General features: G+C 36.8%; 1 protein-coding gene across 3 annotated transcripts in view; it reads left to right on the top strand.

Moving 5' to 3' along the window:
• Positions 1-23,667, top strand: part of USP6NL (USP6 N-terminal like) — a 127,806-nt gene that overhangs the window by 91,363 nt on the left and 12,776 nt on the right. For all 3 annotated transcript variants that reach the window (XM_075143397.1, XM_075143416.1, XM_075143407.1), the window contains 7 exons: positions 1,666-1,775; positions 4,492-4,540; positions 6,338-6,458; positions 11,360-11,454; positions 14,100-14,165; positions 14,255-14,354; positions 16,913-17,065. In XM_075143397.1, the coding sequence (XP_074999498.1) occupies positions 1,666-1,775; positions 4,492-4,540; positions 6,338-6,458; positions 11,360-11,454; positions 14,100-14,165; positions 14,255-14,354; positions 16,913-17,065 (694 nt within the window). The remainder of the gene's footprint in view (positions 1-1,665; positions 1,776-4,491; positions 4,541-6,337; positions 6,459-11,359; positions 11,455-14,099; positions 14,166-14,254; positions 14,355-16,912; positions 17,066-23,667) is intronic.

Here is a 23,667-nt window from a genome sequence, read left to right as displayed (position 1 = left end):
TGTTTAACTTCGTAAGTAAGACTAGTGGCAGATCCAAAAGGGATAAAACAGATTTCATGCTAAATAATGTAGTTGTGGGAAAGAATACTGAGTAAAATTAGAAGCATTTAAAAATAGGTGACTTCATCTTCAGAGGTGATTAATGCCATCTAGTGCTCAGTGCAAAACAAAAAAGTGTTTGTAGTTCAGATACAGAAGTAGAGTTTCTTCCATCATTATCCTAGCTTGTTTATTTGCGATAAGCTCATTTTACTGCTCTCCATTTTTCCCACTTCCCGAAGTGATATTAACACTCCTCATTACAAGTATCACTTACAAATTGCACACCTTAAAATTAGAAGGAAAATATGTGCACTTGCTGTAGGTCAAACAGCTTCTTTCAGTTCTCTGTGCAGCGCAATTACCAGTTCTTAATCTTCTGTTCTTTCCGTTTGTCAAACTCTAGGTACCCTTTCTTTTCACTCACGCTGGAGGCTCCCATGATGGCAAGGACTCAGGGTGCTTCTTTTCCTATATTTCAACAAATGATAGGCTCTGGGTCCTCACGGCACCTTAAAACTATAAATTTTCCTTTCCCTTCTTTTCTCTCTGTCTGGGGGACAAATCATTCCGGATTTTAGTACTTTAAATTATACTGAAAGGTGCATGAAGCTGAGATTGTGGTTAGCTTTGTGCTGGTTAATGGCTGCTACCAGTTGGTTCATTGATTTACAAGTAATTCCTGATGTTCCTGAAGCTTCTGGTTGTGTTCAACAGAGTGAATGGATGTTATTGTTCCCTGTTTGATACCTTTTTATTTTTCTTATTTTTGTCTTTAAGCCTTTCTGTTTTCTTGCAACCAGAATCTGTAGTGTTCTGCCTTTTGATTGTGGTATTCTCTAATAATGCCTACTCAAATGTAATGTTTTGAAAATACCATGTTGAATCCAGTTAGAAATGTCTTGCAAACTCAACTTTTAGGGACAGAAGTGGGAATGAATGAGTGTCAAGAGAAAATTATTTTAAGTGCAAAAAATAAGATGGCAATCTAACCTGTGCAGGCTTCCTAAGTATTCAATTGCAAAATTGGATTTAATTATAAAACGTTAAAGCAAGTGCTAAAGTAGAGGTATTCTATAACTAAATTAGATTAGAACAGAAAGACAGAGGAAATGACTAGAGAAATGTCCATTATCTATACTTAGATAATAACTGGGTCTATGTAGCTGTTACTTCTGCTTAGACGAAAAGGCAGGAAAAGTATGAAAACCACCATTTGCTAAAAGTCTAGTCTGGAGCACTTGCATCTTAGATTCTTGTTCCTGATTAGTAAAATTCACTTTCTGTCTTCCTCCAGCGATGTGCCTACCTGAGAAATGGCAGTTAGAAATTTAAAATGCTGAAACATAGCCTTGAATATGGGTAGTGAATGATGTGTCACAAAAATGTGTCATATGGGATTAGTCTTCCTACATCTATACTGTGTGAATGTGTCTGACTCCACAGAATTCATATATGTGTATGCATATTTTGGAAGTTAAAATTGTTGTGAGTTGCTATTCTATATTAAGCGTTTTAAATCACAAGATAGCAAATACTTCAATATAGGTGTACAGTCAGGCAGGTTTTGGCTATTTTAGCGCTCACAATTTTAAACTTCATTTCTGTTCTTTACCGTTTTCCTAGAAATTGAAGTGTCAAGCACGAGGGTCTTCGCCAGATATTAGGCAAATTGATCTTGATGTAAATCGAACATACAGAGATCATATCATGTTTCGAGACAGATACAGTGTTAAGTAAGTAAATTAAAAGGTTTGGTTTTGTTTGTCTTAAAACTAGCTTCCGATCTACCTCAAGCCTCTTCGACCTATGCAAGAATATTGAATGTAAGCTCCAAACTTCCAAAGCAGGATTGTCTATGTGCAATGATGTAATTACCATTACTACCATTACTACCACAAAACCAGATGGTCACTTCCAACCAACTAGTGTTCCCTCACTATGAGGTGGTCAGCAGCATTCCAAAGAGAACCATTTCTAAATTGTTCTCATCTTGTTTCATATCTAATAAAAATGGTCTCAGATACTGTAAATAAAAAAGCATGGGAATTGCAAGCTAATAAATTAATTAAGATTTATTACCCAATCATTTTATTTAACTGTGTATTTTCAAAACCGAAATAACTTTTTGCATCTGTAATAACTTACCTTCCCAGAGATTTTAGCCTTTTTTTGGATTTTATATTCCTCTTCTCCTAGTATCTAATTTAGAACCAAATAAAGCAGTATTTTAGATGTGAGCATTTAATTATTTACAAATGTAGGCCTTAATGCTTTTGGATTTCTTCAAAATGTGTTTTGGGTTTTGTTTTTTGGGTTTTTTTTTTTACTGTCATTGGATGAGGAATATTAGGCAGCTATCATCTTTAAAAATGCTTAATAGTGAAATAAGTGGTGATACAAACATCAGCATTGTTGCTAGCTTGCAGCATCAGCACCCTGCTGAGATGAAGAGGGTATTTTTTTTCCCTTCTGTTACTGTATTAGTTCAGTTTTTAACCTCCTTTTATTTCCAAGGCAGATTCTGCAGTAGTCTGCTATTTTCAAAAAGCAATACTCAAAGAGCTGTGGACTTTAATGTGATAATAAAACAAACATTTTTTTACATTATTATTCTAGGTATTTTGTGGACAAATTCTAAATATGGGGAATTTCTTTGATGGCCACAACACAGGATAGAGTACAAAGCAGAAATTCCTAAGCTGAGGGCTATTCTGTGCAGCCACTGTAGTTTAGATATATTTGCGCAGTGCTATCTATACTTGAGCTGACGTGCCTCGCCTCTCAGTACTGACACAGTGCCATGCAAAAATGGCTGTGTTGCTTCTGGGCCTCAGTTAGGTTTTACGCACACGTTTTAGGGGTTAGCAGAAGCTTGCTACCCCATCAGTTTGGGGTTAACACAAGCAGAGCCAGCTCCAGTCGCTGTAGCTGTGTTGTAAGCATGCCCTCCGAGTCCACAGGAAAGCCTTTGGCTGCATAAAGCAATTTCACACTTGGAATAGATCTTGGAATTACTGTGCATATATTATGCGTTTCCAGTGATGCCTCGATGAAAAATTCAGAAGTCATTTCACATAGCAGTGAAATGAAGTCCCCTGGGTAAATCAATAGCTTGTTTGACTTTTAAGTAGACTGTATGTCTTTGAAGGTTCATTCTTTTACAGGCCTTTAGTGGTATCATCTAGTGTAAATAGTACTAAAATTACCATTATTTTATGTATCTTACTGTGAATGAGATTGAGCTCTTATGTTGAGTTTCGTATGGCCAACTGAAGATGCAGAAGGTTGCCGTGTACAGTTGGGACCTTTTAGTTTGTCCTTGTAAAATAAGACTCCAGCTTAATATCTAGTACTTTAGGTTACACTTTACTTTGATTACTGAAGAATGGCTAAGCTTCCGTTCTGCAAGAGGGCAAACAAAAATATCATAATCTAGATGTTTTGGCAAAATTCTCCAAGTATGCATCCTCTTCCAAATAGAAAATATGCAGCTTTTTGCTTATGCTTTCTTTTTTTAACCTGCTAATATCTATTTCTATACATTTGATTAGTGACAGGCAGAGGGAATTTCACTGGACAGAAAAAGGACAGTATGCAAAATTCAGCAGTTAAATTTTAGCAGTTTTAGTTGTAGATAAAAGTAGGCATTCAGATTTCCAAATTTTTTCCCCAACAAATCACAAAAAGTAGGTGTGAGTTTAAAAATTCATTATGAGAGCTCTCCACCATTACTTTAGTATCCCAACTGAGGAAGAGCAGAGTTTTGTTTTGGGTTTGGTTTATTTTTTCCTTGTCTTACTACCTTCACAAGTTAGACTGTTTTTACGAAAAGCAAAGGACCTGTACAAAGCTCTTTGTAATTCTAACTCTGAAGTACATGGAGATCAGTACACTCTGGAGGACTGAGCATAGGATGACGAGTCAGAGTTGATGTTGTTTTTCTTCAGTTCGACAGTAGCAGTCACTAAAGCAGCCTTTAATTTGGGTGCCAAGATTAAGACCCCTTTGTGGCTGCTTCGTGTATTTCAACTCTTCTACATCTCTGTTTGAAATTAGTAACAGCTGTTAGTATTCTGCAAGCACAGAGATCAGGTCTGGGGTGTTTGAAGTTTGGCATTCAGAATAAATCAGTGTTTGAAATGTAGGCCGTCCTATGTTTCACTTTACCTGTCTGTAAAAATGATGATCTGACATCATTGCCTTTCAAAGTATTATAGGTGTTTTTTGAAACCTTTCAACATGTAAAACATCAGAAAAGTGCTAAATATGATGTTGGTTTGAAATCAGAAGCGCATATCATTGTAAAGTGTTGTTTGTCCTGTTCTTTAGACCTAGACAAGTTAAATTGGGGAAACAGGTTTCCAAAACATAGTTCACTACTTTTATGTTTTTCTGCTTTTACAAAAGACAATATTATAGTATTTTCCTTTTCTACTCTTATTTCTCCAGGCAACAATCTTTATTCCATGTTTTAGCTGCATATTCCATATATAATACGGTAAGTTGTGTACCTTCACACTTAATATGGTTTCTCTGAACATGCCATAAGATAATAACTTGCAATTCTGTATCTTCTTTCTCTCTAAAAAAAAAAAAAACACCTTTCGGAGACCTTTGGAAGTACATAGAAATAAATTACTTGTTTGTTGACATGTTTTGAGCTGAAGTTAAAATAAAACAAAGCATCTTGATCATGAGTATCTTATTGGAGAGACTGAACTGTGCATACAGTTTGACCGAAACTAAGTATTGTCTCTAATAAGAAAAATGAATTTGTGCTCTGCTGGAGTTTAGACTACTGATACTTCCCCCCCATTATATTGTATGCCTCCCATTCATTTGAATGATGAGAAAGAAAACACACTGCAGAAAGACGCATGTTGGAGTAAACAGGCATATTTCGTAATCTGGAGGGTTTTAACAAATGGAAAATGGTTTTAAAGGTTGCATCTTCTTTAGCTAAGCCCTTGGTATTGGCTGCAGTCCTGGATGAGGATTTGTTAGACTGGGGTTTCCAGACTGTGTCATAAGGGTTAAAACTTAAATATTTTGTAATGTCTTTTGGCTGCGTGCGTAAAATAGCATTTCTGTTTCTTCTATCATGTTCACATTTAACTGTTTTTTATGCACTATCCCCTCATTCATTGTGCCCGTTTTGATAATTTTTGTACATCTTTCGTTTTATATCCATCAACAGGTCCCTAGAATTCAATGTAAAAATATGTAAAGTTAAGAAGAAGAAAGTGAAATTAAGCAGTTACTTTAATTAAATACCACTTTGTTTCATTTTTCAAAGTTCTAGGAAATGTAACCTTTCTATCCTGTTTCAGTTTCTGTCTCCTCACAATTGTTAGTCCATAAAAGAACTTACATTACAGGAATTTGCTGTCTTTCACTTGTTATGTTGTCTTAAGCTTTTCATTGTAAGCAGCCTTGACAGACTGAGAAATAAAACTCTGGAAGGACCTTTACATATCTCTTCTAGAACATTGGACTAGTATCTTCAAGTTGCATGAAAAATATTGTTTAAAATCAACTGTTAAAGTGTAATGATGGGAATACTGCAGTGAGTTTTTTATTTTGCACTTATGTTGTTACTTTATTTTGCACTTGTATTTCTTATGCTTTGGTTTTATCTCTAGAGCAAAGTTCTGCTAAGAACCTGTAAACCTGAAAAAACTTATTCAACAATTAAGTCATTGTCCTTACAAATACTTTATCAGTGGGGTTATCTGAGCAGCTTAATGATAGTGACAGTTGGTTCCTGCCATAAATGTCAAAATTAATAGCAGAGGAAATCCTCAAGTTCAGTTTTGAACACTAAAATTTTTTAGTTCGGGTTTATTACATCTGCTTGCTATGGGCTGCTAAGCTTGAGCAGGTTTATAGTTATAGGCCACTCTTGAAAAGTCCTGTGTTTATCAGATGGTGCCCTGACTGTAAAACGAAACAAAGCAAGACCCCTTCCCCCCCAAAAAAAACCCAAATTACAACTAAATGGAAAATACATCCATTTGGAGAATAAGATTATATAGTTACTTGAAATTATTAGTACTGACAAGGACAATCAAGACTTCCAGTTTATTTTTCAGTTGGAGGGTTGTGCATCATCCCTCTGTCAATCAATATCTTAAATGTTTAAATATTAAGCATGTTTGGTGGTGTCATAATTAGGGAACTTACGCCATCAGGACAGGCATCCTCTTTCCTCCACTAGCTCAAGGAAGAACTAACAGTTCGCGGTTATGAGGTTTTTGTTTTCAGTGTTTTGATATTTTCACTGTCTGATTTTCAGGAAGTTGGATACTGTCAGGGAATGAGCCAGATCACAGCTTTACTCCTTATGTACATGAATGAAGAAGATGCCTTCTGGGCCTTGGTGAAACTTCTCTCTGGTCCAAAGCATGCTATGCATGGTATGGAGTTTCATGTCACTTAGTACATATTAGGTTTTAACCTGCCCTATTTAAGTTGTAAATTATTTGAAAATGGAACTATGCTGTTCTGTCTGTATCGTCAAAATAAGACATAATGTGAGCTTTATAGTAGGGGCCCATTGGATGTTACTGAAGCTCATCCATAATGGTAAGTAATTGTTTTTATATGTGATATCTTTCAAATAGTTCTTAATGAAAATCAGATGTTTCCTTTCCTCTTAATCTCTCAGGGAATGTAACCACTTGAAAGCTGGTTATGTAGGTATTTATATAAGCAATAAAATACTAGTGGAAACCTAATACAGAATGTGTTAAATAGTACTGTGGCTATGCTATCATTTGGCAGGACAGGAATCCACAGTAAAAAATTGACACTGTATCTAGGCATTAACTTTGAGTTTGTTTGTTTTATCTCTACCTGGCACAGCATTTCCTGCTCTCACCATCTTGTTATTTCTATGTTATTTTCTATGTAATTTTCCAAGCCAAATGTAGTATGATCTATGCATATTCCATGGCTGTTGGTATGGAACTATTCCAGGAATTCCAGCATCTTTTGTAGATGTTAGTGACGTGGTGATTCAAAAAAGCTGTAGTTCTTGGAAGCCTGAAAAAGTAAATATAACCTTGGAATGTGATGCTAATGGAGAACTCTTAACATGAATTTCTCAGGCTGATTTTTGTAGTAGTCATCATTTGAACTTGCGGTGGTGAACAAGACGGTTCATCTGGTAGCTGGCGATGGACTTACACAGGCAGATGTGTTGCTTGTGTACATACGGGAGTCGGCGCACTGCCTGAAACGGTGTAACTGTTACTGAATACCCCATTCAGACCCCCTGCTCTCCCTCCTTTCCATCCCTTCTTTCCCTTCTCCTTGACAGGCATGCACCTGTCAAGTGATTAGAGAGGGAAGGAGGGAGCTTTGCATAGCCCAAGGCTTGATGAGTTCCTCTGCAGGGCATACCACCCATTGAGCCACAGGTTCATACACACATTGAAGCTGTCTTGGCAATGTCTGTTAAGGAAGTTTGCATTTATAGATGTGCTGACAAAATCTTAATTATAACTCAAATGTTCCAAATTTATCATTTATTAAATGTTACCAACCTAATCTAAGGTCCCGCTTTCAGCATGTTGGATCAGATAATCTCCAGAGTCCCTTCCAACCTAGATTTTCTATGATTCTTTGAATGTACATGTTTTAAATGAGTTTGCCACAGTGCAGCATTACTGTAAATATATCACTGTAGATTCTGGAAGGGAAACTTTAAAACTGACTTAACTGGTGTCATATAACTGTTTGTACTTTTTCTGTGTTCTTTGGGGAAAGTAGTTTTGAGCACTGTTTGCCAACTCTTTAAAGCCTAAATAATTTCGGTTCTAAATTGCCAGTATTCATGAAGGAAAACTTTTTTATAATTACACTTGGTGCCACTGACCATCAGGCACTTCTCTGAAATGAGCATTTCTCTATGGAAATTATAGGGATGGGCTTAGTGATTTAATTAGAATCATATTGACAAGAGTAGGATGGTTAAGAGTTCTTCCCCGTAGACAAGGGTTTTCATCTGTTTTTCTCTTCTACCTGTGATCTGGGAACCTGGAATGCTTTTTGGGTGCAACCCATGTGTCTCGGATACATAGCCAGAGTAATTTCTAGCATAACACTACTTGAAATCGAGGGATGAATTTGGCCTCTCTGACATTTCATATTGTATGGATGATGTGAAGTCTCTAAATGATAAAATGTAGGTGTTTGACCCTGAAAATGCCTTCGGTTTTTGAAAGCTTTTCCCGTTGGGGTTTTTATAGTCTTAAAAATTCAAGATAATGAGTTGGTATATGTAAATTGAAAGAGCAATTTTCCATGCAAAAAACACCTTTGAATGTTATTAATGATGGCTAATTAGCTTTGATGTAGTCATTCACTGTTTACATTAATAAAAAAACCAAACACCTCGCCTATATTAGTAAAATTTCCTAATATGCAACCTGACATTCAAGTATGATAGAAAGTGTATTTGTATCTGTGAAATACTAAACCTCCGTGAATCTGAGATAGTAAATCTTGCAGCTTAGTGACCATGCACTGAATTACATAATTGGTAACTAGAAGGAGTTTCCTTTTTGGTTTGGGAGTTTTTTTAGTGATTCTTTTTGGTTTTTTAAGTGATGTGTTCTGTGGGTCCATACTTCCTCCAGTTTCCATACTGCCTAACATTTACAAGTAAAAACTGTTGGGGTTTTTTTGTAGCCTTTTTTAATTCTAAGAATATAGAATTGCTGTACCAGATCTATTTAACTCAGTGTCATGTCTCTGATAGTGACCAGCAACAGATGCTCAGCGAAGTGTCTGAGAATAAGGCAACCAAAGATCAACATCTCCTGGAGAATGTATTAGAGGCTGAAATAATTTCTGGAGGAACTTCCTGAAAAGCATCCTGGTTTCGGCTGGGATAGAGTTAAATTTCTTCCTAGTGCTGTGTTTTGGATTTAGTATGAGAAGAATGTTGATAATACACTGATGTGTTAGTTGTTGCTAAGTACCCTCCTAATCAAGGACAGCTCCCATGCTCTCCCGACTGAGCTAGGTGCACAAGAAGGGAGGGAGCACAGCCAGGACAGCCGGCCCAGCTGGCCAACAGGGTATTCCATACCATGTGATGTCATGCTCAGTATATGAATGGTAGACGTGTTCCAGCAAGTATAAATCGCTACTTGGTTATCGGTCAGCGCGGGTGGTGAGCAATTGCATTGTGCATCACTCATTTTGTATATTCTATCATTATTATTATTATTTTCCCTTTTCTGTTCTATTAAACTGTCTTTATCTCAACCCACGAGTTTTTCTCACTCTTACCCTTCTGATTCTCTCCCTGTCCCACTTGGGGGGCAGGGGAAGTGAGCGAGCGGCTGTGTGGTATTTGGCTGCCTGCCAGGTTAAACCACAACAAAAAGGAAATTTGTTTTGCCTTTAGTAGTGTCCAGTAGACTTTTCTTCCTTAAATAATTCATTGCGTTTGACTATGGATTGTATTCTTCCTTTTTTGTTTTGGCTCTGCCACATGATAGTTTCTCGATGATGCCGTCTGGATTTTGCCTTAGAGAAGACAGTGAATGTTCATAACCTGTTCACCGCTGGCAGTTGGTGGTATTTCCCCTCAGCTGTTTCTTTACTGCAGGCTGATCAGATGTAGCATTTTAATCTGTTCTTGACACAGAAGTGGTTGTATACTTTGATAATTTCTGTGACTTCTTGCTTTTTCCAGATTTTCCAATACTCTTTCAGGATGGCTAAGACTCGACTGGTTGTTCACAGTGTGGACACATGGCACATGTCAAGTAGCTTAGGTCCCAGCACAAACTTCTATGCAACTTCATGGGTGAAGCCATTTTGTCTTTTATTTTACTATCTTTTAACTCATTGGATTAGCTGCTTTAGGAGGTGGACTGAAGAGGTGAACCTACTTTGGTGATAGAACCTGTTAAGTACCTTTGAAAAGTCGAACAGGCGATATTCACTGCTCTTGGTGGATATCTCACTGATGTCTTCAAGGAAGCCCAGTGGATTTAAGAGACATGACCTCGCTTTGTAAAAACCATGTTTATCCTTCTCTGGTGCTTTGCATGCATCTGGACGTCCACTTACCCCAACTTCCTTTATTATGGTTTTTGTTGGTTTCCTCTCGAAGTATTGGCTTGAATATTGGACCGATGTTGGGCTGAAAACCAGTTTAAGAAAAGCTGACATCATGTCAGCCCCTTTGCAGGCTCCTGGTATTTTAAGCAAGAGGTTTCATAGAATCGATATTTCAGCTAATTGACCTTTGAGTTCCTTTAGAGCTGTTCAGGGTTCTGACTTGGGAACCTCCCCAGTGTCTTCCATGCAAAAATTTGACTTGCTTTTATGTTGACTTTTTCTTCTTTGAGCACTTCTAAAAATCTTCACAGACTGTTGAACCTACAAATTCTCTGTCAGGCTTTCTGCTTCCAAGGTGTTTGAAAATAGGTCTGTTAGTATTTTTTAATGTCTTTTGTAAGTTTTTTTTTGGGGAGGTTTGTTTTTCACATTTTTACACTGCCAGTGTTTGATCATCTCTGTTTTTCTGATCTGAACACAGTTTCAGCTTTTTGAAGGATCTTCTTTGAATGGTTTCTTTTCCTGCTGTGTAGCTGTACTAGCTTTCCTTTACATTTCAAGTTTTTTGGCTAGTATTATGTGTTTGCGCCGAGCCTTTTTTTTAACTCTGCTGATAACTCAGTTGGAAGGGGATCTTAGTGCTTTCCTTTTCCAGTGTGTGATCACTAAAACTATTCAAGATTTTTAATATGCCCTTAGTTTCAGTTGTGTGAGCTCACAATCTTTACTTTATACTATATGTTCATATTTGTCTTGGTAGAATATCCCTCTTGTCTTTTTTTATGGTCTTTTCTTCAATTCAGACAGTTCTAGTAGCTGCCTATGCTGTTTGCCCTTCTATCATGAATTTGCTGGGCATAATCCCCATTTATGTCTTTTTGCTTTTAAAAGTTCTAGTTGGTGTGGGTTGTGGGTTTTTTTGTTTTGTTTTTTTTTAAGAATAATTATAAATTTGGTTTACTCGTGACCTTACAGTGGGTAGACTAACATAGGACTGATGGATCTGCTGCATCTACCATTACTAATCTAATAATAGTCACTAAGGGAACGTATTGATGTTTTGCTGTAATCATTAAGGCAGGAGTATGTGCATATCCGTATGTGTACATCATAATATTGCTATGAATATCGTTCAGATCCAATGGTCTTATAGAAGGATAATGTTTTCTCTAAATGCCTTTTTTAATGTCATTTTTATAGTACATACACCTGTTACATGGTCAACTTCTTTTCTTAGGTTTTTTTATTCCTGGTTTTCCAAAACTGTTGAGGTTTCAAGAACATCATGACAAAATACTGAAAAAATTTTTGTCCAAACTTAAGCAGCATTTGGTAAGTATTTGTATCACAGTAAAAGGAATACTAATTTACAGCTTGCTACCTTGTTTCAGTTCAGGTTAACCCACTAGGTTAAGAATACCTCAAACCTCAGAAAAAAAACGCAAAGCTCTAAGAGGCAGAAGTGCTGTTGTTTTCATCATAGACAAAGTTATGGTGCATCTTGGCAGAGTTATGATAAAATTGGATCCTAAGAGTAATTAAATTGGGTGTCTGTCTCACTTTTGATGTCTTGAGTTAAGGAAAATATGTGGTCCTTCTACCTGGCCTTGTGCAAACTGCTGTATAGCAAGCTGATGTTAAAACATTTTATCAAGAGTTTGTTTTATGTAGAGCTTTGTGGCTCATCTCTGGACAGAGGTGACCTTGCAACCAACCAGTTTTAATCTCTGTTTAAAAAACAACCTTTACAAGAGGAGTTAATGGTCCTTTTAAAATTTGCACGTACTCAGTCGTATTTTCACGAAGCTAAATGTTGAGCGTTATCTCTTCTAATGCTCTTAAATAGGAAATAATATGCTCTTTATTTTTTTGCTAATATTGGCTGTATTTATTCTGAGGAACAAATTATTCTTCCAACAGTCATCACAAATTTTCTTTTACAATCACATTGGTTCTGCCAGAATCTATCTCCAAGTCTTAAAAGGTAGTGTAAGAGATGCTCAGTTGCAGCAACATCTTCTAAGAGTGATAGCTGCTTACAAGCATTACCTTCCCAGGACTATATTATTTTCTGTTTAGTATGTTTATCTCCTTACAAGAAGAAAAAAAGACAATTTGGGAGCAGACTAGAACCTTGGCAATGATGAATTGCATCTAATTTGTGCCTGTTGTATTATAACATAGAGTTTAATGTCTTTTTTTTAACAATATGCTGTAAGACCTGCTCATAACATGGAATTAGGCAGATCTGGTTAGGGAGAAAAACACTCTTCTTTTAAAAGGTCAAGTAAAAATTAGTCATGCAAGATGATCTTGTCATATTAATTAAAAATAAAAAAAATCAAGACCGGTTCTGTAACTAACTTGACTCTGAAATGAAAGTTGTGGATTTAGTTTTTACAGTACATGCAAGATGATGATTCTTGTTGAGAAATGTAGTCTTATTCTCATTTTTGAGGTTGTCACATTTCAGGAACAAAACACAGAATAATCCCAAGAAGATTGGGTGGTTTTAACAATAAATGGTAAAAGGCCCTTATACTTCCTAAAAATCCAAAAATAATTCTACATGATTGAGGTGATACAACCTGAGACTGCCACATTATGAAATTTTGTTTATTGCTTATATGCCTCTTACTACTGCATTTAATAATCAAGAACTTTGTTTTTTGTGTCATCTGTCCCTGTCCCCCATCTCCATCCCCCTGCCTTGGGTCACTTGAAAAAGAAAACTTCAGGAAAGTGTAGAAAGTTGCTTTAGTAACTGAAAAAACGAATTTAAATAAAATGCTTTGATAGCTCCCTTCCGAGGGAGTTCTTGGCCACTAGTTTAGAGGGATCTAGAAAACATTCACTCTATATATTTATTATATATTTTTCTTTTCAGTTTTAAATCGGAACTTAGTTCTATTTTTGTGTGAATTAGTTCAGTGGCATTAAATTTAATAGCAATCAGTTTTTTATCAGGGAAAGGCATGGTCCATTATATCTATCTTTCAGTAGGCTGATGGCCATTCTTACAGGTTAGAAAAATCTCAAAATAAGGTGTTTTTTGTTCTGTCTGCTTTTTTTTTTTAAAGACTTTCAAAATGAAAATCTCCTAAAGATTATTTCAATTATATTAAGAATTATTTTTCTCATTTCTTACTGCGAATGTATCACGAAGATGAGCCCACTTTAACTGGCTGAAAGATGAAGGTAAAGCCTGCAGATAAACCAGAGGGATTTGGTCCATTGCTTGTACACTTGAAATTTTTGGAATGTGGCAAGCATAGAATATGATGTTATTCCAAAGCTAAAATTCAGAATTTCTTAACTTTTCGGCTTTTACTTTGGCTTTTCCTCTAACTGTGCAAAGAACTTTGAAGAGCTCCATGAAACTGCAAAGAAGCTTTAGCCATCTTTGAATGGGGTGGCATACCAGATGGACCATCTATGCTCTAGGGCAAATTAGGCCCCTTAATTAAGGAATGAAATTCCTTATCAGTCTAAGTACTGTTTTGAGGTCCTGTGTTTGAAGAATTTGATTGGTTTAGGCTGGTTTCTGGTAGATAGGTATTCTTGTCACAAAATCTTCTCAACCTTTGGCATGAATTGGCAGCCTTGCTATAGAGAAATGAAAGACTAAATGGACCCAATACCTGAACTTTGGTTGCTCCAGAATATTGATTTAGGTTCTTGAGAGAGAATTTATTCTCTGCTGCCTCTGTCCCAAGAATAAGATGGAGGTCTAAGATGTGTTAATACCTCTGCATCTCTGAATGCATGTTTCTTCAGGTGGTGGAGTTAATGAAGAAAAACTATAAAAGACAGAAATTGTTTTGTTGGATTGAAGAAACAGTGTTTCATGTAGTTAAATTAATTCTTTATGGTGAATATTGGGTACATTGGCCTCAAGGTGAAAAGGTTTTTTCATGGATAGTGCAAGGCATTACTTGATTTTTGTGAGTATTTTTAAACTTTTGCGTTTTTTACAGGACTCCCAGGATATGTCCACTAGCTTTTACACAACAAAGTGGTTTTTCCAGTGTTTCCTTGATCGTGTGAGTATGTTTTTCATTTTCTATTTCTATTTTTAATTGTGACTTGGGACAGACTGTTTTCACAGTGTTGCCTGATTCTGTCATTGCAGACTCCCTTTACATTAAGCCTCAGGATATGGGATATCTACATACTTGAAGGAGAGCGGATTCTCACTGCTATGTCTTACACAATTCTGAAACTACACAGAAGTAAGAAATCTCTCAAATATTTGAATGCTAAACAATTCAGCTGGTTTTGTTCTTTGTGTGTAGCTTGACCTTGTGTGAAAATCTTAGTTTCGCATTTGTCTTATGCTATTTCTGACAGGTATTTTTCTTTCCTTATGCACAAAAAGATCAAAATCTTTGCTTTATTAAGTGTGTGTGTGGTGGGTTGACCTTGACTGGACGCCAGGTGCCCACCAAGCCGCTCTATCACTCCCCCTCCTCAGCAGGAAAAACACTTGTGGGTCAAGGTAAAGGCATTTTAATAAAGCAAAAGCCGCATGTGGAAGGAAAGGAAAACAAAAGATTTATTCTCTATTTCTCATCAGCAGGCAAAGTCCAGCCAATTCCCGGGAAGTAGGGCTTCAATATGCATAGCGGTTGCTCCAGAAGACAAATGTTGTAATAACAAATGCCCCCCCCCCCTCCTTTCTCTTAGCTTTTATTGCTGAGCAGACGTCACATGATACGGAATATCCCTTTGGACAGTTTGGGGTCAGCTGTCCCGGCGATGTCCCCTCCCAACCTCTTGCCCACCCCCAGCCTACTGGGTGAGGTGGGGGGGAATGTTGGAGAGGCAGCCTTGGTGCTGTGGGAGCACTGCTTAGCAGTAGCCAAAACACTGCTGTGTTATCAACACCTTTCTAGCTACCGATACAAAGCACAGCACCATGAGGGCTGCTGTGGAGAAAATTAACTCCATCTCAGCCAGACCCAATGCAGTGTGATTGCCAAAGAAAAATATTTATTACAGTAAGAAAGTTATTTAAACATCGACGTGAGGTGAGCTGTATTGCTGATTAAACAATGGGGAAAAAACGTTGTCGTTCCACAGTTTGGAAGTGGCTTGTTAGCCACTACAGGATTTAGATTAATCAAAAAAGCACACAAAGAATCCAGAGTGGGCCACTAAATACCTGAAACTCTATCAGCAAACAACTCAGCAATGAGGAATCTCTCTATACCGTTGTTTGTCCAAGAATGTAATTAAAATTCAGAATTTCTGTAGTCTGCCTGCATGGCCGCCTCTTCCATCTATTGCCTTCAGGTAAAGTAAAATTTGAGATATTGAACAGAATTGTCCAAAGCATCTATGCCTGGTTCCCCAAAGTGATTCAGCACCTTAAGTTCCAAGGGATCCAAAAACCTTTTGAGGATGGATGTTAGCTTCTAAATATACTTGAGCATTTCTCAGGATGATACCTTGTAGCTCGAGTTTGATACAGTCTTACTCTGGGACTTCGGCTTTCTTCGTGAAGTCATTTAACTCTATGTAAATTCAGAGGTCTGCATGGAGCTCTGCAGAATTGATGTCTTAATTTGCTTGCTAGTTTACCCTCCTTGAACTGCGGTGATAGTACTTCACTGTCTCACTGGGGTGTATTCATTAGTTTGTTCATAAACTGTTCTGAAAAATGAAAAAGGTTACTTTTTAAATTATTGTGCTTAAGAAAGCTAAACATTTAGAGGCAAATTGTTAGGCTTAGCATTTTGGTTTATCTTCTTTATTTGCAAATAGATATCTACTTGAAAATTTTCTTTATTCACCACTTTTTATGGGAAGACCTGAGGAAAAAGTTCGAGTGCAGGTTTGCTTGCTTAGCAAGTATGTAGCAACTTCCTCCACGATCAAAACACCGAGACTACCTTATGGCAACAGAGAAGAGATTAGAGGACTGGCAGAGAAGGTGGTAGAAGATGGATTCTGATTTGTTTTCCAGTCTCTTGTCTGATGGTATAGCTATCCAGTCGAAGTGCCATTGTGGAATACATGCCAAGAGCATTTTTATTATGGTGCAAAAACATTTTTTATGGTTTCTCTATAGAAATTGTACGTTCTGGAACTTTTGATGGCATACATATGCTTAAAGAAGCTACATAGGTATGCAGTTACAGCCTTGCAAGCTAAATAGGTTTGTGTGGGAAATGTGGCCTTACTGCTGGGTGAAAAGGGAAAGAAAAATAATCTGATAACTGTAAAATGACTTTCAAAATATGACCTGAATTTGATTGAAGTGGCAAAAAGTACCTGAATTTTCAGAGAGCCTGAAGCAATGGTTCTGAAGTGTGAACTGCCATCATCATTTCATTGGAAGTTAATTCAGTTGTGAATGAGTATACTGTAAATATCAATTTTTAAAATGTTTTACTGCTTTTCAAAGCTCTTAATAAGAGAGATGATGTATGTTATACAGATCTACAGCAGTGTTTTGTAAGTTGAGGATGCAGGCTGAAAAATAAAGACCTGAAGCTGTTGGACATAAGAAGGCTGAAGGAGGGTGACTTGTAGTTAGTTTTCAAAAGATGCCCCTTGGAAAACATTGTTCTAAGTAGAGAATGATAAGTAGAAAGCATTCCCATGCTGATTTGCATGTGAATTTTTTAATGCATTTTATAGATTTCTGGTATAGAATTCTGTTATCTGCTTAATTAGTAAGTGTTTTTCGTTCTACTTCGAAAACAAAAGCATCTAATGTCTCAAGTACATTTTCCAATGTTCATAATCAAGATATTTTAATGTATAATATTTTCTTCTTATGTAGAGCATCTGATGAAATTGCAAATGGAAGAGCTTGTAGAATTTCTGCAGGATTCTTTAGCCAAGGATTTCTTCTATGAAGATGACTTTGTAATAGACCAGCTCCAAAATTCTATATCAGAATTGAAACGAGCAAAGCTGGATTTACCAGTAGCTGGTAAGAAACTTGTACATAAGCAGATTTAGATATTTGGAGCTATTCACACATTGTCCATTTTTAAAGTGTTAATTCATGCTGCTGAAAATTGTACAAATATTTCTCTCTTCATTGCTGCATAGATTTTGGGTTTCTTTTCCCTAAAAATCTTTTACAGTTTAAAATCAACACCCTTCATTTCATGAGTTTGCTCTTTTTTTGGTGTTTACTGGTTGTAAGCTAATGGCAAAGCACTTTAAAACATCCCATGTTCTGATAATTTTATTAACTTGGATTTATAAAATCTTTAAGAGAGAAGATTAAATACCAAGGTTTCAAATTATTTGAAGCAACGGCGTTGTCCGAAAATCCAGACTGTTTTGTAGTTTGATTAACTATGGAACAAACTTCAGGTCAGATAGTTTCTTCTGTTCATCAAATCCAGATTTTTAATTGTTTGCAGGTGATAGATCTTCTGGGTGTTTAGCTGAATTCTTTTCTTTCTTTCTTCTCAGCCGTTGCAGAGCGGAGATGGTGGTTTTGTGGGGCACTGCTTACGAAATGTGTATACAGGATCTCTTCTTCTGTGTTAAGATTCTGTTAGCTTTTCTATCCCTACCTCCACAATCTTTAATTAGCATTTTTCTTGTGATTGTTCAGAGTCCTTTTTCTTATCCTTGCTAATTGTAAAATAGTATGTGACAAAGAATGTATGTTTTTAAAAAATTTAAAAATATAGCAGAAATTATCTTAAAGTAACTTTATTAAGTTGCTATGGCTAGCTTTCAGAAGTTAAGAAGTGTCAGAGTAGGGGTTGCCTATGTAGTGGTGTTGTGATAATTTGTTCCTGAAGCTCTTTCACTAATGAACTTCATTTTTCTGTTTCTGTAGACCTTATTTATTGCATGCAGTACTGGGCTGTCTCAGGACTACTCATCACAAATAGATACCCGTTTCATCTGGTTCTTCAGCAGATCTGTCCCTCTGGAGTACAAACGCTTTCTATACATTTGTTTCTCATCATCTTGGCTTCTTGTCAGAGTTTCCCATTTCTCTTGCTCCCTATACCTGTGTTTTGCCCTCTTTCTGACTTTCTGTAACATCTCTCCATCACGCTTTCTCCCACCCACAATAGGTCTAAGTCTAGTTCCTGTTCTTGTCTTTTCATCTTGTCTTCTTGGTCGTTCTCATCTACAGACTGTGTTCTGTGAGTCTGCAGCTCTTCTCCATGTTACCGCGTGCACTGCTTCTTCCCCTTTCTAATCACAGCCTTCCCATCCTGCCTTCTCTCCATCCTTTTTCCACAAGCTAGGTTTCACTCTTGACTTATTCTTCAGAGCAACTTGCTCTTTTCAGCACTACTCTTCAGCTGTGTGCTTTGTCAGACATCTTCTCACAGCTGATGCTTGATCACAGTGACTAGATGTGAGCAAATATATCAATGAGCAACTTTGTCTTTTAGCATCAATTCCACTCCATCATGTTAAAGGAAGATAAATCATGGGAGTGCTTTCTGTTAAATTTTAAATACAGAGTTCTCTGTGATTATGTTTAAGTGGTGAGGGCATTATCCCAAAAAACTTTAATTGTTTGTAGAAGGGTAGATTTTTCATGGATGTGGTAAAGTACATTTCAGCAGTGAAAAGTTTCTAGTTTCCACTTGAAACTGTGGAAGCTGAAGAGTTGGGAAAGACTTTTGTAGTTTGCTACATGATGGAGTTAATGTATCTTCCAGCCTAGAAAATCATGTGCATGTAACTCGTGTTGAGAGTTTCTGCGGAAAATACAGAATTTACTGGAAATTTACTTGATGGAAAAAAAATGAAGGCAGAAAGTCTGTCCCTAACTTATTTATGTTTCAAGGCGTTTCTTTTGGGAGAATGTAAAATGCCTTCAAGTAAAATTTTGTTTGAGAATACTCTGGATTTTCACAGAAAATTAAAGGAGGCTTTAGGTGACATAAGAGCCATCCACCTTGCAATGCAGTAACAGAAAGTGTGAGACACAAGGAGTCTTCTTGTGGAGACCAACAGCAAAGGGTAGTGAACGTGTCTTCTTGCCAAGACAGTTTGGCAATGGAGTGCAAGTTATTTCATACCTTGAATGCTTAAGTGTAACTTCTGATATGACTAGCTGACGGGACGGTAATTGTTTTGGGCCATATTGGTTTGTTCTTTTGGATAGCTAAAGCAACATCAATGACAATAAAATGCCTTTCCCCCCCACCCCCCAACATGAATGATGGAGGTTTAATATTAAAATAGGAAAAGCAAAGCCAAAGTGAAGTGTATTTCGGTGCTGGATGAGGAATTGAGCTTTTTTCTTTTTAATTTCAAAGTAGCCTGGGAAAGCCTCTCTGTGTGGTATATTTTTGCCAGGGGTAAATGGGAGCATTACTTAACCTTTCACAAAATAAATATAAAATGCCTTCATCCTAATCCTTGGGAATCTAGCTGATTTGTCTGCTGTTATCTGTAGTTGAGTGAGGCTGCCTCATTTGTTCTTCATATGAATTTCACAAGCCTTTGATTTTTTTTTTTTTTTTTTCCTTTTCCCACTTTGATATTCATTTTGGTTTTACTAATCACTGTCTTCAGGCAATAATATTTTTCTGCAGGTTCTCAGCATTCTCTAGACATTCAGCTTTGCTCACGTGTCTGTCTGACTTTACTATTTTTACTACCTTCAGTCTCTTTTTACTCTTTTTCTTCTAATTTCATGTAAAACTTATGAAACCATTATATGTCATGCAGTAATACACACAAAAAATACCCGACTGTTCATTTAAGTATCCACTGTAGCCTGAGAATATAGTGTTTATTTTAGTTTTCTCAGCTGAAATCAAAGCACTGCTTCCTATCTTGTACTTTTTTTTTGCATTGAACAATTACATCTTTAAGAACTAAAGTAAAAATGCATGTTAGGAAAAAGAAAAAAATCTCCATCTTACAGTTGCATCAGTATCAGTCATCCAGAAATAGCAGTGAGCTAATTAAGCTCTGGAATTTTCCATCTGGCATCCTTTGTTAGGCTGTATAGATTTTCCTGCCCTAGTAGGGTAGGCTGCAGTAGGATATTAAAAGAGGTAATAACTTTTGCTTTACTTTAAAGTGGATGTCTGCTTGTGTCTGATGTAGCTTTCTCTGGCTTGCTTCCTCCATGGCTTCTGCCACTGAACTAAGGAGCTCCTTGTTCCCTTCAGAGCAGGGAGGGAGGAAGGGACTTTGTTTAACACTTTCTCACTGATAAAACCCTTAAAATGCTCAGCCAGAACATGGCTTTTAAGGGGATCATGCTAATTTTGGATGTCTGTGAAATGCTTTTGCCAATACTAGGGCTATTTTGTATAAAGCAGACCATGGATTTTCATTTGTCTTTGTGGTAATTTCTAGTCTAACTGCTGGCCAGTATAGGATAGCCTGTACTTAGCAACTACAACTTTCAAGAGGATGGCTTGCAACTTAAGTGCTGTTCTCAAAACCCAAGGTAGGCATCCCTATTCCGGTGATTCTATGGAGACAGTAAACTGTATGGATAAGCACACTTCTTATTGGCAAGGCGCTTGGTTATCAAGCCCTCAGAGAAGCAGGCTGTGACAGCTATACGGTAGAAACTGTCCTTTAAGTAGGACATATCCTCAAGCAAATTTAGTAGAAAAGGCAATTGGTATTTTCTGGATTGCCTGGAACATTATGAAGGGTGTCCACACCACGGCAGGTTCTTGAACAGCACGCTCATCTAAATCTGTATGACTCCTGTTTACGTCCTTTCAAGGAGCCAGATCTGACGCAGGGTGCACAATCTCTTCGTTAATTCAAGGGTGATGTCTAGAGCATAGTGAAAGGAATTCTTTTGGTATACACCACTGATTTCCAAAATTTCTTGATGCAGATTCTTTCCTTGGCTGTTATTTAAAACAGCAGCAAAATTCTTTAAATGCTCACAAGATACGGGTAGAATTTCCAGCTTTGCTATAAGTTATTCCTTTATGTAGGGCTACATAAATACTGCAATGCTTAATAAACAATATTTATATATTAATACATACATTTTTTAATAGTGGCTGACTTTAATAAACGAAAGTGTTTACCAGTGGAAGTTTCATATTCTACTTAAAAATATGTGGCTGAAAATAGTTTATTAATCTAGTGCTTCATAAACAAGACACTCAGGCCCACCTTCAAGGCTGAAGGCTCTCAGCTCTGTTCTCGAGGCAATTTCTCACCTGCATTTTGATATGAGGTGTCCTGAAAAGGGAGGGCAGAGGGATCCTGAGTTGGATTTTTTTTGTGACTGAAAGTTTAATAGACCTTACAGCAGCTGAGAAGGCCTTAAATCAGAGATAATTGAACCTTAATTTTAAAGCAGTATTGGCAAATTTGGAATCTGCCCTTGTCCTTGTGATCATCTTAACTATACTTGTGCATGATAACACCAGCTTTAAACTCCAACTCGGTTCTTCTAGTTCTCCAAGCCTTTTCTGTATTCAGGGAAAACTAGCAAAGTTTGAATCTTGCATTTGCCATAAATTTTTAAATGTTTATCTGCTATTTTTCTTTAAGGGTATATTTTATTAAATTTATTATCAATAACTTTTATTCAAATATCTGTCTATTTTAAATATTAATCAGTGACAGTGCAGAAGTATATACTAGATTGATAATCTATTAAATAATGTCTACTCTCTGCTGTTAATGCGCCTTTTGACAGCCAAAACAATAGAAGTATGTAAGTCAGTTTGACTTTCCTGTTTCTGATGATGTCTCTCTTTTGGTTGTGTTTTGTTTCAGAGGAATTTTGGATTTTTCAGTTGTGCTTGAAGAATACACAAGTAGCTATTTCATACAATGCACTTCATATTTTAATCAACTAAACTAATTTTTGTGCCTTGTTTCTTGTGTGATAAACTACTTTATTATGAAGGAAATTAATAAATGGAATTATACTAATATAATTAGTATATTATTTTCAGCAGTTTTAGACATGGCTTTGCATCATTTAAAAATCTTTACTGTTTAAAACTTGCATGCTTTTTAAAAATATTCAGATAGTTATGTTGGTCATTGTTCATATTCCTATTTTAAATTACTTTTCAAGAAAGTGTATTTTCTGGAAGGAATGTGGAATTAGGGGTGGTAAAACGATGTGGTTAATTTTAGAAGTTTTGTTTGCAAAGGCAGTTTACAGACATACAGCTGACTACCTGTATCTTCTGGTTGATGACCAAATTTGTTAACATTTCTATTATTTATCTAAATGCAGGTGTTTATAAAGTAAGTTTTCCTTACCGTCAGTACTACAAAAGTGACATAGCAGCAGAAAGGCAGTGTATTTTCTTCTACCTTCAAGTTGTCAGGCAAGATTTCTTTTTAGTAACTCCTTTGCCAATGGTGGCATATAAAGGAGGAGGAGCAGAGGTTGACTTTCAGACGGCAGCTTGAGCTTCTAGTGCAGGCACTTAAATTTCTTTAAAATTCTCTTGGACTTGTAAACTGAAGAAGTAAGATGGGACGTCACTGATGGGAAATAAACACATAATATCAAGATGTCATTTTAAGAGTTGTTTTTGTGACCATTACCATCCTTGAAAACTGTGTTAGAACAGTCAAAGTGCATGTATTCTGGTGCTGAAATTAAGGACTAGACTGTTATTCACCGGAGAGAGCACTTAAAGCACTTTACTCCAATTATGTGTCTGCTATTCAATGCATGAGGCTGTTAGTGCCTCCTGAAGCAATTATCTGTAAAAGTCTTGTAGTTGAGGTCGACTTCCACTGGGTGGTGACCAAGACTTGTTAGAGCAGGAAGAAGTCAGTAGACTAAAACTTTCTTTAATATGACTTGAATTTCTTATCTTTTGGGGAACAGTCAGATCTGCTCATGTTTGCTTTGCTTCTTTTCATGTCAGGTAATATGTTTACCAGCAGCAAACAAGCACCTGATTGTTCTTGTTTTGCTTAAATTGTCTCCCTCTACTTCCATTTATCTCCTTCCTCACCCATTTTTCACCCTATTTTCTTTGTTGTTTGCTTATTTTATGCTATACTGCATACAAGCCAACTAAATCACTACCTTTCTTTTAAAGGAAAAATAGAAAATCCTATAGTCCCGGCTCTGTAAATTCTGATAGAAGCTATTATGTTTGTCTTTGGGAAAAGCCAGTGACTAAACTCTGTCTAGGAGTTCTGTTGAAGGAGGAGGGAGAAAGAAGGATGAGAATTACCCAGTTCTGCATCTCATGCAAATACTGGCAACCTGGGAAAAAAATCTGATCGCCCTGTTTGCTTCAGAAGACAAAGGCACATTCGATGACTGTAGTGGTTGCTGCCAAAACAATCTCAGCTGAACTGGATGGCTTTGTCTTAACTTCTAGTTTTAAAATGCTTTTAAACCTTGTGTGTAAACATCATAGATTGTATAGAAAAGCACTTGTCCCAGAAATACTTCTTGTAGAACTCAAACGTTTCTACATTCCTTAGTCAGACAGGCATGTCCAGAAAGTGAATTAACTCAGACTTTGGATCAACAGCACAAAGAGATACTCAATTGAATGTCCTTGAAAACATCCAAATAAAATTTCTGCATGCTCAGATCTGAGGAGTTTGAGCAGTGAGTTTAGTTGA

The sequence above is a fragment of the Calonectris borealis genome, chromosome 1, assembly GCF_964195595.1.
Source record: "Calonectris borealis chromosome 1, bCalBor7.hap1.2, whole genome shotgun sequence".
NCBI classification, from domain to species: domain Eukaryota; kingdom Metazoa; phylum Chordata; class Aves; order Procellariiformes; family Procellariidae; genus Calonectris; species Calonectris borealis.
Note: the sequence above shows the minus strand (reverse complement) of the source record. Positions and strands in the feature narration are given on the sequence as shown.